The following is a 17,050-nucleotide window of genomic DNA, read 5'->3' as shown; positions in this document are numbered from 1 at the left end:
TTTGGATTGCTCATTTGATTGATTTGGAAATGTAATAGATTTGTTTTGGTCAAAAAAAATTAATTACCTGAAATTTATATTTTTATATATCAATGATTACTTACATATGAATAGAAGGCAAATAGACAACAAGTTGCACCGCAAGATCTTTTTAGTTGACAAAACTATGTAGATGGTCTCTGATGCTAGGTAGTTGAAAGCGTCAAAAATAAATGATATAAAAGCATGTTGATTGTTAGAACACGTTTTCTCATGTTTAACCACTTTTAGGGTTGTCTTTCATACCCTAAAAGTCTCGACCCCTAATCACACAAAATAATAACATATATAAAATGTAAGGTTTCATTTTTAAACATTATTCATCTATCAGATATTACTCTCTTTTATCTCTATCTCTCTTAAGCTGCATACATCTAAAATTATAAACTGTAATGGAATCTATGGTATATCTACTAAACTAGATAGGAAAATAATAGTCCGTGGAAATTACCTTTTTACCCTTATTGGGGGTATTATGGTAAATTAATTAATTGGAGCTGCCTACCTATATATATGTGTTTTTTTGGTTGATGAAGAAAAGGAAAAAAAAAGAAGAAGGAAAACAGAACACGGGACAGAGAAGAAAAAAGGAAAAAAAAAAACAGAACGAGAGAAGGGAGGGAGAGGAGAAGAAGGAAAAGAAGCCGATGGAGGAAGAAGGGAAATTGGAGAAGAAGACAAGCTTCAATTTTAAGGTGAGTTTCCCTTTTCCTTTCCCTCATGCATGTTGAAATTTGATGAATTTAGGGTTAGGTTTTCATTTGGGGGAAAAAGGAATTTTAGGGTTTTTCATGAATCTAATGCCATGCATGTCTCAGATTGAATGAGTTTTGTGTGTTTTCTGTTTTATTTTTGTTTTTGCTTTTGTGGTTTGGTGATTCTGGGTTTTTTTTGTTGTTGATTCTTTTTTTGGTGTGATTATGTTTTTGTTTGTGATGTTTCTATACAAGTAACTTGTGAAAAAATTGATTCTTTTGAGATGAAATCACACTTGGTATAAATTGCACATAAGGTGTTTGTGAAATTGACTAAAATTGGTGATGCATGAATTGTTTACTTGGTGACTTAAAAATTGATGGCATATTTGTAGTCTCAGTGATATATGAATCTGTTCAATATGGATCCTCTCATATGTTACTATCTAAAATGCCATAAAAAATAATTATGAACAAGTTTTAATCTGTTGCAGAAAAGGTTAATGAACTTGCTACATGCCATGGTGAAATCAAGGTCGTAAGGGCAATTGAAGCTAAGAAAGATAAGGCCATAGAAGAGGTATTAATGGTAATTACTAAGCCACCATACTTACAAGGTAATTTTCTGAGGTTTTTTGTGTTTGTATGATGTTGAGTGATTGTTTTTGTATTTTGCATGTGTTGTGACATGTTTTTAGGTATGTTTGGTGGTTTTTTTTATGCATGTATGTTGATTTTTTTATTTGGTGTTTGTTTTATAGGAAAATATATGTTTAGTTTGATTATGGTATGGTCTGTTCATTTTGAGTATTATGATTTATAGTTTTTTGGTATGCATGTTTTGGAAATTTTGTTTGGTCTTGAAGGGATTGTAAAAAAAAATTATTACTGAAAATGTGTGTCTGGATTTTGAAAATACTTTTATGGGTTTTCAATTGGTGAAAATGAAAGTTATAGTCTGTTTGATATGAGTAACTGAAGACTCTTGTGGTTGATATGATTGAATTGTTCTTATTTGGTGAATAATTTACCTGTTAACATCTATTTAGAATATAGTCTGTTTGGTCTCATCATTTTTCTTGAGGATTTGCAGATTATGTCTCAATTTCATGTTTAACTTTGAGAGGAATTTGATATAATTTGGTTTGATACATTTAGCTTGGTGTTTTTGATGGTTACAGTTGGTAGCACAAGATTCTAGAGAAAATAGGTTTGCTCTGTCATTTGATGTGCTAAAAAATATTGACTTTTGGCAATAATATTAGATATTTTGAGATTTAGTACTTGATTTTTATCTGGATTGCAGCATTGAACACTATTAAATCTACATATGATGCTTTATTCTCTTATGATGTTCTTGAATTTATGATAGCAGAGATGTATGATAGCAGTAATGTTGGAAAGATAGCAACTGAAGCATGTGCATTTAAATTATGACATTAGAGGCTATTTAGAATATAGTCTGTCTGGTCTCATCATTTTTCTTGGTCTCAATTTCAAAACCTCTAGAACGATCCATCTGAAACAGGTTTAGATTAGTCCCAATGCAAAGAATTTTTTACAGAAAAGAGCATTCTGGTAATGTGACAATGATATATAGAATACGCATAAAACAACTTATAACCTTGATATTCCTCCCTGTCTTCCTTATTTTTACGCCAAAGCTCATAAGCAGCACATATAACTTCATGAGTACCAATCATGGAAAGATACATAAATATGAACTTTTATTTGTTGAAGTTGTTTATATATAGGTGTATTGAATCAACATAAGAGAATAAAGCATCATATTGTATCTTACACTTAAAATATTTTTCTTGCTTCTTTATCACTCTTTAAGAAAAGGAATTTAATTTATTAGTAAATTTGAAAGAATTCTCACAAGCTAAATGATCCTTATATGCATCTGTCTGCCATATTGTACTCTTTCATTTGTCAGATTTGATGAAATTAAAATTTTGTAGCTTAAATTTTGAATTGGGTGTTCTTATTGAGGTTCAGTTGTTTGTTAGATTTGATGAAGATAAAAATGGGTTTATGAAATGCACTATTGATAACAGTTCAATGTAAACTAAAAAGATTTGAGTAGGCAGATTATACAAACTAAATTTTGTTGACAAGTAGTTGTAGATAGTGATCCTATGATAGAGGTGGTTTGAGTGGCTTGGATTTCTGACTATGCTATTGGGTAAGAGTTCATTTTCCAGATATTTTAAATGCTCAGTTTATCTGTGATTGTAAATTTGTGGTAAGGCCAATTGTTCGTGAGGTCATTCTCAAAGGTTAGGTTTTTCTGCGAAATTGGATATCTGACTTCAGTTACTTTCATCCTGGCAGGGAGAACAAGCTTTATTGGAGCTGATAATCTGTGTTTCAAGGATTTTGTATGTTCACTTTCTTCACTCTCTTGCTACACTCCTTTTCATGATCTTAGGCTACAATAGACATTTTCATATTATTTAAATAGCGATGATTCTATCAGATTTTAACTTGAGAAGTTCCATTAGACTTGATTCCTGAGAAGTTATGTATTATTGGCTTCATAATGTGTGGAACAAATTTTCAAGCCGTGGCTTTTGGACATGTCAAAGGTCACTGCTTGAAGAGTTGAAGTAAATTAGTTTTATTCTTTCTTTTTTTGATCATTTTGGATTTGTTATTATTGAAGGCTGAAATAAATGATCTTTCATTGATTTAATTATTTTGCGTTTTTGGAACTTATGTATTTACTGGGAAAGGTCTGAAGTTGAACCAATGGAAATTACACCTGCTAGAAAGACACAGAAGGCTGACCGAGAAGAGTTAAGGAGGGATCGACTCAATGAACAATTTTTAGAGCTGGGTGTTATACCCTAATTTTGGACCTAAAAATACTAATCAATTTTTCCTTTCTTGCATTTCAAGTCATTTGATATGTCTCTGATCAATTGCATCTTTCTCTGCATTCTATTTCAATGTTATTTGCAAAATTCACATGCAAGGGTATTTTAGTCATTTCCTATGTCAAACTTCTCTCAGTCTTTCAAAATTTTGTTTGAGCCCTTTCAAGTAGTTTGAATCAGTCTCTGTTTCATTCTATGTCAAAATCCATTTTAAAAATTGCATTTGAAGTCATTTTGAGTCAGTTTTGCCCCTAGGGGCATTTTAGTCTTTTCATGTGTTGAAGCCCTGTTTAAATCCTAAAAATTGTCTCTGAGTCTTTTAATTTTGCTTGTATGAGTCTTTGCTTCAATTTCTTGTTAAAAATCCATTTTAAAATTTGTATCTGAGTCATTTTCAGTCATTTTAGCCCCAGGGGCATTTTGGTCATTTCACACGAAATTTCGGCAGAGAGAGGTTACTTTAAAGTACCTTATTTAGGCCATTGGTTCGTTTTAGTCCGTTTTGTCAAGTTTTAATCGTTTCACTTTACGTTATTTGCCGGTTACCAATTTTAATTCATTTTATTTTATTTTTAAGTCCTAAATTTCTGAAATTTGCATTTTAGTCCATTTTTTGTCCAAGTCATAGTCCAGTGCCACGTGTCAGGTCCTGATTTGTCCAAGAGTTAGTTACGCCACATGGCAGTTTGTCATTGGTCCAGGCAGTACAATCATCAGCTATATAAGCCACATCACAGTCAAAAGGTCAAGGATCCATTCATCACATTACAACTCATCAATAACAACTTTTCGATTCTCTCTCCTCCATTCACAAGATCAAAACCGTAAATTCTCAAGAACCAGATGAAGATTCATCTTCATCTTCATCCATAACCAAGCAAATTTCTCAGCAAGAAAATCAATAACAACAGCCATACCAGAATTGAAATCGAAGAAGATTTGAGCGAATTTCTTCGCAATTTTCAGAGATTCAATCGAATCTTCATCATCGAATTGCCTCTTTCTGCAATTCCAGCACAGAATTTCTGTACGATCACAGAAAGAGGAGGTTGAGAAGAGAAAAAGAGGTGTCGAAGGAAAATTGATCAGAGAACACGAAGAAGAAAAGGATCAAGCTCAACAAGAAGCAGATTCAACAAGATCGAATCAGTTACACCACAAACCACCACCAAATCGTCGCAAACCACCACAAATACATCACAAACATCACCAATTCATCACTGATTTCACAATCCACCACCTCAAAACCGAAATTCAACAAAATCGAATTTCCCAAACCCTAACAGCCACAATCCGAACCTCACAACCACAACAGGTTCGAAATCAAGGAGCATTCATGCATACAAGGCCGTTGAAACACGAAGCCAAGTCCAGGTCGTGAAAAGAAGAGGAATCCGAGAACAAATTGAAAGAAAGGAAGAAGCAAGAATAAGACGAATCTTTTTCAGTACAAGCGGAGGTAACGGATTTCTTCTTTCAGTCTCGTCCTTTGTGTTTCAAAAATTTTCAAAGTTTAAAACGTAGATCTAGGCTTGTATGTGGTTCGTTGTGAAAATCCAAGGCTGGATTTGAGTAGAGGAAGAGAAGACGAGCAAGATGATGTAAAAATTTCAAAAAAAAGAGGGAAAAATAACTCCGGTGCGGCGGCGCTCCGGCCAACCACCGCACCGGAGTAGCTCCGGTCATCTTCCTCAGCTCATCGCCGGCGAGTTGATTCTAGAGAGAAGTCAGACTCTCTCTCTCTAGAACTTGGTAATGTGATGTTTTTTTGTTGAGTGTGTAGTTTTTTTTTGTACAAAGCTTCTTATACTCCCTCTATAAACCGATCCAGTTAGCCAACCCATGGATCTACCCGATCCAGCTTTTTTGGGCCCATAACTGTCTTTTTTTATTGTTGCTGCGTGTTGTTGCTGTTTACACCCTCCTTTTCTGTACGTTTTAGTTAATTTCTTGCTACTTGCACCCCTGCATGTTCAAAAAGTCCTTTAAAAATTCTGGAAAAATTCCTATAATTTTCCTTGTACTTTTTGATCAATTTTGACATATTGCATGTCAAGATTGATCAAGAAATACTGGAGAATTATTTTTACTTTGGTTTATTGTTTTTTTCTTTAATTCTTGTTGAAAGTCTTGATGAAAAATTTGTAAAAACCTTGTGATTTCTTTTACATTCGTTTTGAGTGATTAAGACTTGTTCCTTGTGACCTTTTGCATGTTGAAAATTGTTAGAAAAAGTACATGTGAAATTGTGAGTGATTTGTGTTGTTTTTCATCATATTTTGTGAAGCTTCTTGCACTTTTTAGCTCCAACATTTTGGTTCATGATAATTGGTACTTGATGGGTGATCTTAGGGTGTTATTTGTTGCCTAATATGTAGTGTTTGGTGCTGTTTTGAATGGGTGATAATTGGTTGCTTAGTTAGCAAGTTTTTTTTGTTATTTTAATATGTGAATTGATGTAAATAGGCCTAATTTCATATCATGATTCTTTGGCTTATGATTTTCTTGTAACTCTCATATTAGGGCTGACCCCTAAACTCTTTGAAAAATGTTATAATGTGAGGGTTATAGGTCTTTTGTTTGCTTGGAATTTTGGTATTTTGTTAGGTATACTTTGTCATCTTTCTTTGCCATTTTATCATGTTACCATGCTTTATTTCCTTGTCAATTTTTCCTACCATACTATACCTATCATCACTAACTCTTTTGTTCATCATTTCATAAGCATTCCCATCTCATCTCATATTCACCTTTATCTTCTTGCAATTTAATTTGTACCAAGGCTTAGAATGTAAACACTTAGGACTTTTTGTACTTTACTTTCATGTCATTTACATTTCTTGCAAGACCATAGAATGTATCTAGGCCTATGATGTAATATGGACAATGGACTCTAATGATGTACACTGACACAAGCACCGACACATGCACACACACCACTTTAGGTATATAGCTAGAATATGCATGTTTAGATGTATGTTTAGGATTGTATGTTTAGATGTATGTTTAGGCTTTAAACTTAGAAAAATCAATTTCCAAAAAAAATATGACCAACTTCACTCAAACCCTTTTTCATAATAAACCTTGGGATCAAAATCCCATTGTATTTTCCTTTTCTTTTTCTTAATCAAATTCTAATGAACTATAATCATACTTGACTTCTTTTACAAATGACTAATCAAACCTCACCTTTTCTTAAATTCTCATGCCCTTGAGGCCCCTCAATCTCTATTCTTCAAAATTCCATTTTCAAACCTAAAATCAACCAATAAAAAAAAAAACATTTTTGGAAGAGAACTACGGTGGATTTGATCCCTTAAACGGGTACGTAGGCAAGGAACAAAATTCCTTCAATTCAATTAAAATAAAAATCCAAAAACATTCTTCTCCCTCCAATTCTTCACTTAGAATATTCTTAGGTTTAATAAACACTTTCAAAATAGCATTTAAAAATAAAGCGCGCGCGTAGAAATTAAAGACGGTTCCTATAGGATACTATAGTCGTTATGGGTGCCTAACACCTTCCCGTAGCGAAAACAACTCCCGGACCTCGATTCTCAAGGGTTTTGCTTACTTTTTCCCTTCCCAAGAAAAAAATAAGATATCACCGGTTTAAAAAGGTTCAAACGTAATCAATGTTTGACACCCGAAAACCAAGATAAAACACTGGGTAACATTTTAGGTACGTGAAACTTCACTTTCCAACATAGGTATGCTTAATATTCACCCTATTTTGCTTAATATGAATATGACAGGTTAGTGGGTTGGACAGAAACTGGAAAAAACCACCTGGTGTGGTTGCTAAACTCATAGATTGTAAATCATATAAAGGTGCATACTTTTACTCTTAAATGTCATTGAAAGTTGCTGCATTATTTTGCAGTACATGTTATAAGGTTGCAACTATAAGGGAAAGAAAATATGTTATAGGTTATATATAGTTCTAATGTATGCTTAATGAGACAGAGAGAGACTTCTCAAAACTGAAATTATGGGTTGAATTTTGATGTTCTAATTATTAATTTGCCTCGAAAAAATGGTTCAGGATTTTATTTCATTGAGTATACGCTGCAAAGTCCTGGTGAGGGTCGCAAACATCTATATTCAGCTTTTGGGATGTTAACAGATGGTTGGTATAACAGACTGTATACAGCGACAGGACAGGTACTATTCGATATCATTCATTTGTGAGTTTTAATTTGTTTTTTCGATGTCATTCATTTTTTGGTACATAATCAGGAGTTCAAATTTCCAGAATACACAGAAGTGAAAAAATGCTATCCTCATGGATTCTATGGGCTTGATAAATGTGGCAGACCTGTGTATATCGGGAGAAGTGGGATGATAGATGTTAACAAACTGTGGCAAATAACCACACAAGAAAGGCTTATCAAGCATCATGTGTCAGAACAAGAGAAAACACTAAGAGTAAGATACCCTGCATGTTCATTAGCAGCCAAAAGACACATAGCATCCACCACAAGTATCTTGGATGGCAATGGAGTAGTAAGCAAATTTTTCATATATTGTTTCATAATTTACTATTTGGTCTAATAATGCTGATTTTGTTATGTGATTGTATTATTCTTCTAGGGAATGTCTAATTTCTCAGAGCCTGCAAGGTAAATCTTCATGGAAATTCAGAAGATTGATAGCAATTATTACCCTGAGGTACTTTTTGTTGATCATAGCTCATGAGCAGATGATTTGGATATATATGTCTGCTATTAATGTGTGATTAAGTTAGACAGATTCTTAAATTTTTATTGTAGCAGATGATTTGGATGTACATGTCTTCTATGAATTGAAAGTGTAGCATTTGATAATGAATCATCTCTTTTTATGTTTCCTTTTGTGATACTGATGCTGATTTTCCTTGATGCTAATGTTCCCTTTAATAGTGGGATGAATTTGCAGAATGAGGTGGATTTATTGAGTAAAATTCAGCATCCAAATATAATTTCTTTACTCGGTTGTAGCATTAATGGAGACATGAGATTTATTGTGTATGAGTTAATTTCCCTTGGAAGCTCTATTATATGGTAATGTTTTGTATTTGATGCTGATTTATACATACATAGTAGAAGACATTTACAACTCTCAGTTAAATAACATTCTAAACTCGGTTACATTTTTCTTGTGCAAAATTTTACGTTGAAGGAAAATCTCATGGCTGACTTGGCATATGAGAATGAAGATTGCTCTTGACACAGCAAGGTGAACTTCCTTAAGAGAATCTCTCTTCAACATCTCAAATCTCTCTCCCACTTTTGTACTTTAATGCAATGTAGTTAAGGCTATTTCAATCACAACTTTAACCAAGTATACAAAATTCAAAATTACATGTGACATACCAAAAACTATGTTCCTGTTGTTTGTTGCCATGCTTTAAAGCTATCACTTGATTTCAAAGCTAGGAAGTGAACTTGATTTCATTCAAGTGTTGAATTGTTGTAACAATTTCTTTTGACAGATTGGTGTATCTTTTTTATCAATGCTTTATTAAGTTTCAATCATAGATCCTAGGAACGTAGTTTAGCCATCACTTGTGACAGATTTGTAACTTTTTCTTGCTCTTTTTGCAACTTGCTTTACAATATAGTGTGGATAGCACTTATAGTCTTCATGTGAGTTACCAATATTCAAAGATATTTTTACTTGCTATGTGTATTGCAAGTTCTGATATTTTGGCAGTCCAGGGTGATGCATCTCTTGAGTGATAAATGACAGCACCCGTAGCACCTAGAGAATGTGTCCTGGTAGGTTTGCATAAAGACAAAGAAGAACCCTGATATCTTCTCACTCCAACTTGCAATGAATAATTCCATCACCATTCGTGTTAATTCATTTTTCTTTTTATTTTGTGAATTGGATTCCCGTCTTCTAATCTTTGTTCTCTTCAATGGAATACAAACTATAGGAATGTGTGGATGCAGCAGATGGAAAACCAGCAGATGAGAATGTGGATTCTTACCTGTCTACTGAAAATGCTGATGCTGATCTTAGAACTTTGCCTTTCAGCAATCTAAAACGAATTTCAGGAACAGAGAGTAGAAATCAGAATAAAAGTAAAATATTCATGGATGTATGCTATTGCTTAGAGTTCTATGTATGCAATCTATACATTGTGCTTCTAACTAATTGGTTGGAATTTCATATTGATTTTTAGAGTTGGTTGGCTTATTACAAAGCTTTAGACGGTGGAGATCGTGGCATTGATGGTGATTTCCCTGTTGTGTTTTCTTTAGAAAAACCTAAAGTTAAACTGCTTCCATTTAAGGGTCCAAGTGGAGAAGAGGAAAACCCTTCAGACTATCAGGTGATTTTGTTAGTTTTTATTAATCATTTTTTTATTGTACCACTATCTATTTTGTGACTGTTCGATAGTATAAAACTTATTTTAGACCACATTTTTTCAAAACTATTTTATTGAACAGTTTTTAAAAACCAAAACACAATCAAACAAGCCTAAGTGTAGTAATTTTCGGACATTTTTGTCAAGCCATTACGCATTTGTTATAATAACATTTAGTCGCATTGGTTACATATTCTGACTTCGATGTCCTTTTGTCAGATTGTTCCAGATTTTAGGGTCCGTATAATACCTGTTTTAGGGTTCGTATAATAATCCAACCCTTTTTTTTATAATCAACCTTAAATAGGTTGTTGGCTACATGGCATCATCTATATGTGTGTTGCAGTACATTATGTATGCAATGACAATAGTTATTATGTTATTAAAAATTGTTAATATTTACAGTTTTTATGGTTTAATTGAATAATTATGCAGTGACTTCATAGATGATTGGGTGAAAATTGGTTTATCTTCCAAAGTCAAGGTTCTAAAAGAACATGAATGCAATGATTTCAAGCTAAAGATTACAGTATGAATGCAATGATGCAGCTAAAGATTGTTAATTTTTTTTTTGAATAAAAAAATAAATGATTAATGTTAAACATAATTGTAGGTGGATTGGTTATTCCAAAACCTGATAATGGACCATTACTCCAGTATGCTGCAACAACATCTTTTCTCAGTAAATTGTATAGTGATTACATTGATCATCTCAAAATATCCGGTGCAACTGCGAAACCGATGCATTCTCAGTTTCAATGCTTCGTGATTTTTCAAGCTCTCAGGTGAATTACTAACCTTCTAACCATTTTCGATAGTAACATATAGGAATTGGAAATAGTCTAAATTTTTGCTTCCTTGTGTTTCAGGTTAACTACATCTTGGGACAAAATCCAATGAAAATGAGTTATTTAGTGGGATATGATGATAAGTTTCCAGTCCAAGTTCATCATAGAAGTGCGTCGATCCCTTGGGATAAACGGTACTACAATTGTGATGATGGTAAGACATGGCTGAGCTCGAAAAATGCCTCAAATACATCAACCTAATGTAGAAGTTAGTCTTGAGTTATTATTTTGTTGATAATTGTCTCTCATATAATTTGTACTTGATTGCCCTCTTCTACATGAACTTGATATTGGTTCTTGCAACAAACTTCCTGATACATTTATTTGTGCAGCTGCAACTTCATGCCCTCAACTGGTGAAGCTGGACATGCATAACTGTTCTTGTGTTAGCGATGAAACCCTGCGTGAAATAGCGCATCATTGCCCTAATCTTGGTTTTCTTGATGCATCATACTGCCCAAGCATATCTTTGGAGTTGTGCTTCAAATTGTACACTCGCTTTTTGCATATGTAAGCTTGTATTTTGAACTAAAGTATATGGCTTTGTCTAACATGGTCGCTTTTCTCTTTTAAGTTGGTTCGAATGACAATGTTGACAATTCTAAGGTTTCATAGCTGCGAGGGCATCACTTCTGCATCAATGGCTGCAATAGCTCATAGCTATATGTTGGAGGTATTTTATCTGTCCCAGATATTGATATTAATGACATGTCTGAATTCGTGAGTATAAGGATTAATACATTTTATCACCGCCAATGCAGGTTTTGGAACTCTGCAGTTGCAGTCTATTGACTTCGGTGTCGTTGGATCTTCCACGTATGAAGAATATTAGATTGGCGTACTGTCGCAAGTATGTTTCTGCTTCATTTTTTCTCTCCCAAGAAAAGCACTATAATTCTATTATTGATGTGTCTCTCGCTATTGCTTTTCACTTTCTGTAAGTCAATACCAAATCTTTTTTTCTATTGTTGCATCTAATTTTATTTTATTTTTGAATTGTTTCCTTTGCAGACTAGCAGATTTGAACTTGAGTGCTATATCACTTTCTTCTATACAAGTGTCTAACTGCTCCACCGGATCAATATCACTTCAAATTCACTTCAAGTATGTCTTATAATTATGTCTTCATTCATTCCCCATTCTCTTATATTCTAGAGTATAGCCCTTAATGATGGGCTTTTTGGTTATGCAGAAATTAGCACTGCAAAAGCAGGACAACTTAATTACATTAGCATTGCAATGCAAAACTTTACAAGAAGTGGACCTCTCTGGGTGTGAATCTTTGACAAATTCCATATGTGATGTTTTTAGTGATGGTGGAGCTATTTTGTTATATTTTTTAATCTATACTAAGATGATAAGCTGTCAAATTCACATATTAATTAGAATTCAGCTCAAAGGGAAATAGCCAAACATAAAATAACAGAAGCGAGTTTATTAAGAAGCAGAATTTTAAGCCTCTGCCACATATATGTTCTTAGATAAATTGTATCAACATTATTAAAAAAAGTAGAAACCTGAGCGCAAATACGAATCGGTTTTAGTAATAAACAGATTTTCTAAATTATAACTTATTCAAACATATAATAAAGAATTTCAAAACCATAGTATTCTAAATGCCCACGGGTACCCGTGGGTAAAATCCGTCACGGGCATGGAGCGGGTATCCACGGGTATAATAAACGGGTATTTAACTATCCATTATTATATGGACACAGACACGGATTTGATTGTATCCATAACCACGTGTACTCATACCCGATAATAAATTTAGTAAATTACTAAAATATCTTTATATATCATATCTTATTACTTAAAGTTGTTACCTTATTGAAGAAAATTTTAACAAAAAAGTCCTTGACGTTTTCATTTGTTACTCGTGATAAGCCGTTTTGAACATTTCATTTTCTAACTCGTGATGCAGGAGTACTCTAAATATTGTGTTATGGTTTATAATTATCTGTCATTTCGCAATCTATCCGTCCGATGTAATATTTTGTCAAAAAAGTAACTAACCCCCGTGCGAAGCACGGGTTTGTAACTAGTTATTTTATAAAAAAAAAGTTAAAACAATAGGTACTGCATCTAAATACAAATATGTGGTTGCCGGTTTGTGTGATTTTAATTACTAGAGTGTTATTGGTCCTACAATCAATGGTAAATGAAAATGTGTTAGTTAAATATTATGTTGTTGTGCCACTGATGATTATGATGTTAATGTTGGAAATTTAGGTCTTAATAATAAACAGATTTCATAAAACATGTTCAACAATTATGAATCAATAGCGGAAGCAAACAAAACATTGAACATGATTATGATCGGATCTACGACATGTTTGATTTATCAAAGATATTAAGAATTAGGGTATTAGGAATACCTGGATAGAGCTTTCATATTCAGCCCTCTCAGCAACAACCATAAACAAAGAGAAGATGCGATGATATGAAACACAAAACAGGGTTAGTGGCGGCCGATTTGGTTCTTCCTCAACCGGTACCTTTATGCCTCAAGTTCTCTTCAGATGGGGAGAAGAGAGAGTATGCCGTGTACGGTATATTGGGGACCATAGCCTCTTTTATATTGGATGACCATTAGGGTTTCCCATTATTCCGTTAATGGGCCATCCGGACATCCACTCATTGAGTCCATATCAACTAATTAAATATTTAATTAATTATCTAATTAGAAATCTAATAGCCTTATTACTTAATTTGATCACTAATCAATTAAGGCTCACAATTGATAAATAGCTAATATAATTATTATTACGATATTTTCCCACATAATGATATTGGAATATTATTAAATAATAAAATATTCCAACAATCTCCCACTTGGGCTACATATCTTAATAATTATATCAGAATTCTTTAGGCGCGCATCCGAATGCTATTTATCTTTAGATTTCAACCTTACAATCTGGTCCACCTCATACATTAATAATGGGACCACCGCGGCTGTCGTCACTGACATATAACGTAACGGAACCCCAACGACCACCATACCAATGCACTTGATGACATAGATCGATATGGATGAGTGACATGGAAATTTCATGTAATGTGATCTCTAAATCATGCCTATTTCCAACTGATCCAACTGAAAACTTTAGTGAGATCAAAACTGAAGTTTGCAAATTCAATATTTGCACAAAATGATACAGAAATGGTTATAATAAATATAACCTCATGAACTTTATTTCTGCAGAAAATCATAACATAAAGTCTGTATCAATACCAAAACAAAAGTATAGAACATAAAGTAAAAGAGACTCCCACTAATCCAAGACATCCTTAATGACAACAACCATATGAAAGACCTTATGTGTCATGTCTTTGAATAGCGGATCAGCTAGCATAAAGTTTGTCTCTACTTGTTCTATCATTCAACAACAATAATCTATAAGGTAATGAACCTTATAAACTTTGTTATCAAATAACTATACGACTGAATTATGTCACTATATAACTTGAGTGGTCTTTCAATGCCTTTAACGATATGCAACCAAGTGACATAAATACTTACAGTCATTTCCTGAGTTAGGATGTATGTCATATACTGACATCCAAAAGTCAGAGTCTGACACAAAAATGATCTCCAAATTGTCACATCTCTGATGTGAGCATAAGCTCTCTTGTTCTCTTTAATAATCCTTAAGGTTGCTTTTCAACAATTCAAACTTTGAATTGCTCAAGTATCTGCCAAACAATCTAATTATATATGCTATTTCCAAATGCATATAAATAAGATCATACATAAAAAAATATTTTATAGGCAAAACTTAGGAAAATACTTAAATTTCTGAATTCATAAATTTCCTAATGGGCAATATTTGAGACTGAAAAGTCTCTCTCGGTGATTGAGGTTACCAAAAATTATGTCATTTCATTTTCAACTTTATTGATATAAATCTTTTGTGATATCCGAATAATACCTTGAGAAGAATCTCTAAGTATTGAAATGCCTAACACAAAAGAGGTGTCCCCAAGATCTTTCATCACTAACTTTTGTTTGAGATTTCCTTGGTTTCACATAACAAACATATATCATTGTTGACTAAATAAAATAAAATTGACATATTAATATAAACTTACTCCCACTGAACTTGCTAAATCCACAATTCTCCATAATATTATCTCAAAACCAAATGAGATAATTGCTTTATGAGAATATGTAGTAACAATAAAGAGACAAATTTCTTAACTCATAAGTGGATTTCATGACTTTGCAAAACATCTACTTTGTATCTATTGACACAAAAGTTTTCTTAAGTTGCACCATATTGTATCATTAATGTCACCATTAAGAAACACTAAATTGAAATCCATCTTGTGCAGCTCCAAAATTATAATAAGCAAACTAGTATCAAGACTGTCTTAATAGAGTCTTTCAAATATACTAAATAGAATTTCTCTTTTCAGTCAATTCTTAATGACACTAGAATCCCTAGTTCTTGAGGGTGTTGAGTTTGATCTATATGAAATAGTTTCTTAACTTGATTGAGAGGTATAACAATAATGTCCTCATGAGGATCCAAATATACTATAATAATAGTAACTATATGAATTAGTTTAGAACTAATTCTTCCTCATTCAATTTTGATCTAAAACCATATCTCTCCCCCAAACTCAATATCCTCAAGAAAACTTAAAAATTTATGTCTCAAAATTTTCTTAATTTGTGGGACGGAAAACTAATAGTATTCAAAACCTTAAACAATATAGAATGTCACAAGTCATAACTAAATTGACTCTAATAACTGAACTTAAAAAACACATTGAATCATCATTTGAAAATAAAACTCAAGATATCATGGCTTATTCAAAGAGAAAAAGAATAAAGAAAAAAAAAATGATGATTCACCAAATTGTCTTTTAAATACAAAAAAAAGCTAGTAACGACAATCTAAAATTGGTTCAAAAAATGAATAAAGCAATCTTTATCGACTTTGTCCATTCTAAATTGATATATCTTTCAACATCATTGGACATAAGTCAGTCAAGACTACCTTTCTTTATTTGCCCTTATCTTTTGAGGTATTTTCCGAATGAGCACTATTTAATTTTCTCTTGCTTCAACTTTTCTTTATTTGCACACTTTATGAATAGATCTTTCAAAAAGATCATTTCTAACTATAACAGTTATAAACTTAATTGTGCAAATAGAATAATAAATTCTGAATTTTCGAACAAGTTGCCTGATAGTCGAAATTATAGTGTCTCAGCAAGATTAAATATCTACATAATGTGCTCATAATATTCTCTTTGCCTAATAATCTTAATAGAATACTCACTCTCCAATGAGAGCTTGTTTTTCTCTGTATTGCTTCAAAAGCACCTTAGTTTAAGCAAAGGAAATATGACAAAAAAATTTGTCATCTTAAAAAAAGCAAACACCTCTAATATATATGATATTTTAGCTTTATGATCACACGTGGCCTATGGAATTTGGTGTATACTCACTTGTCAAACTTGATTCTCACATTAGGTACTGAATTTGTGAGAGAATGTGAGTTTCACCATCCTTATCTAAGGTCTTGATCCAAGAACAATATCAATGTTCTTCTTTAAATCCTAAATTAGAATTTTAAGAGTTAAAGAATTTAACTCAAATTAGCAGATACATAAACTATATTAGTTTAGAGAGAACAAGAGTAGCAAAAGCACTCACTAAAATACCTAGTGCATCATCAATATCAAGTCTTTAAATAATAATATCAATTGCTAGTGATATTTTATAACAATGATCAAACAATGACAATTTATTTTGACAAAGAATAAATTCTTATAATTGTCGTGTGTTTACCATCACAAGTGTAGATGTAAACTCTTAAATACTTAAATGAGTTTACATTCACACAACATTAATAGACATGTCAAAATTAATTAATTGTAAGACATGCACAATTGATCTTTATTTGTAAATTAAAAGACAATAACAAGATACCAAGCGCACCATTAAAACACAATCTTTTGATTGCTAAGAATTAATTGCAAGCGGTACTCTCAATGCAATGATCAAATATTGGTAATAAATCCTGTCAGATAATGGGTGCCTTTTGACATCCTCAGTACCCACATGGAAAAACTTAAGAGTCTTGTCAGATAATGAGTGTCTTTTGACATCCTCATTACCCACATGAAAAATTTAAGAATTACCACATATTTAACATCACAAGTTGTAAATTAAAAGACCCAAAACAAGATACCAAAGCACCATTAAAACACAAT

General features: G+C 32.7%; 2 protein-coding genes across 7 annotated transcripts; both read left to right on the top strand.

Moving 5' to 3' along the window:
- The first annotated feature begins 110 nt into the window (after window positions 1–110).
- LOC146940476 (phosphatidylinositol/phosphatidylcholine transfer protein SFH11-like) lies at window positions 111–9,568 on the top strand. 5 transcript variants are annotated; one of them, XM_085754176.1, is made up of 12 exons: window positions 445–734; window positions 1,229–1,351; window positions 3,072–3,118; window positions 3,473–3,576; window positions 7,372–7,447; window positions 7,662–7,780; window positions 7,856–8,122; window positions 8,210–8,238; window positions 8,518–8,658; window positions 8,777–8,833; window positions 9,311–9,375; window positions 9,537–9,562. In XM_085754176.1, the coding sequence occupies exons 6-11, from the start codon at window positions 7,733–7,735 to the stop codon at window positions 9,318–9,320; spliced, it is 552 nt and encodes a 183-aa protein (XP_085610302.1). In that variant the 5' UTR covers window positions 445–734; window positions 1,229–1,351; window positions 3,072–3,118; window positions 3,473–3,576; window positions 7,372–7,447; window positions 7,662–7,732; the 3' UTR covers window positions 9,321–9,375; window positions 9,537–9,562. The 5 variants fall into 5 exon arrangements, with proteins under 5 accessions (XP_085610306.1, XP_085610307.1, XP_085610305.1 ...); XM_085754175.1 differs by having other exon boundaries at window positions 446–734; window positions 9,316–9,375; window positions 9,537–9,568; XM_085754180.1 differs by lacking the exons at window positions 8,777–8,833; window positions 9,311–9,375; window positions 9,537–9,562 and having other exon boundaries at window positions 111–734; window positions 1,234–1,323; window positions 7,872–8,122; window positions 8,210–8,287; window positions 8,518–8,657.
- A 230-nt stretch (window positions 9,569–9,798) lies between these two features.
- On the top strand, window positions 9,799–12,285 carry LOC146940475 (uncharacterized). 2 transcript variants are annotated; one of them, XM_085754174.1, is made up of 8 exons: window positions 9,799–9,935; window positions 10,585–10,756; window positions 10,841–10,973; window positions 11,152–11,329; window positions 11,435–11,492; window positions 11,581–11,669; window positions 11,831–11,923; window positions 12,012–12,285. In XM_085754174.1, exons 2-8 carry the CDS (start codon window positions 10,730–10,732, stop codon window positions 12,016–12,018), a joined length of 585 nt encoding a protein of 194 aa, XP_085610300.1. In that variant the 5' UTR covers window positions 9,799–9,935; window positions 10,585–10,729; the 3' UTR covers window positions 12,019–12,285. The 2 variants fall into 2 exon arrangements, with proteins under 2 accessions (XP_085610300.1, XP_085610299.1); XM_085754173.1 differs by having other exon boundaries at window positions 11,426–11,492.
- Window positions 12,286–17,050: the final 4,765 nt, after the last annotated feature.

Source organism: Medicago sativa, chromosome 3 (assembly GCF_051527215.1).
Source record: "Medicago sativa cultivar Bolivia chromosome 3, Bolivia_mono, whole genome shotgun sequence".
NCBI lineage: Eukaryota > Viridiplantae > Streptophyta > Magnoliopsida > Fabales > Fabaceae > Medicago > Medicago sativa.
Note: the sequence above shows the minus strand (reverse complement) of the source record. Positions and strands in the feature narration are given on the sequence as shown.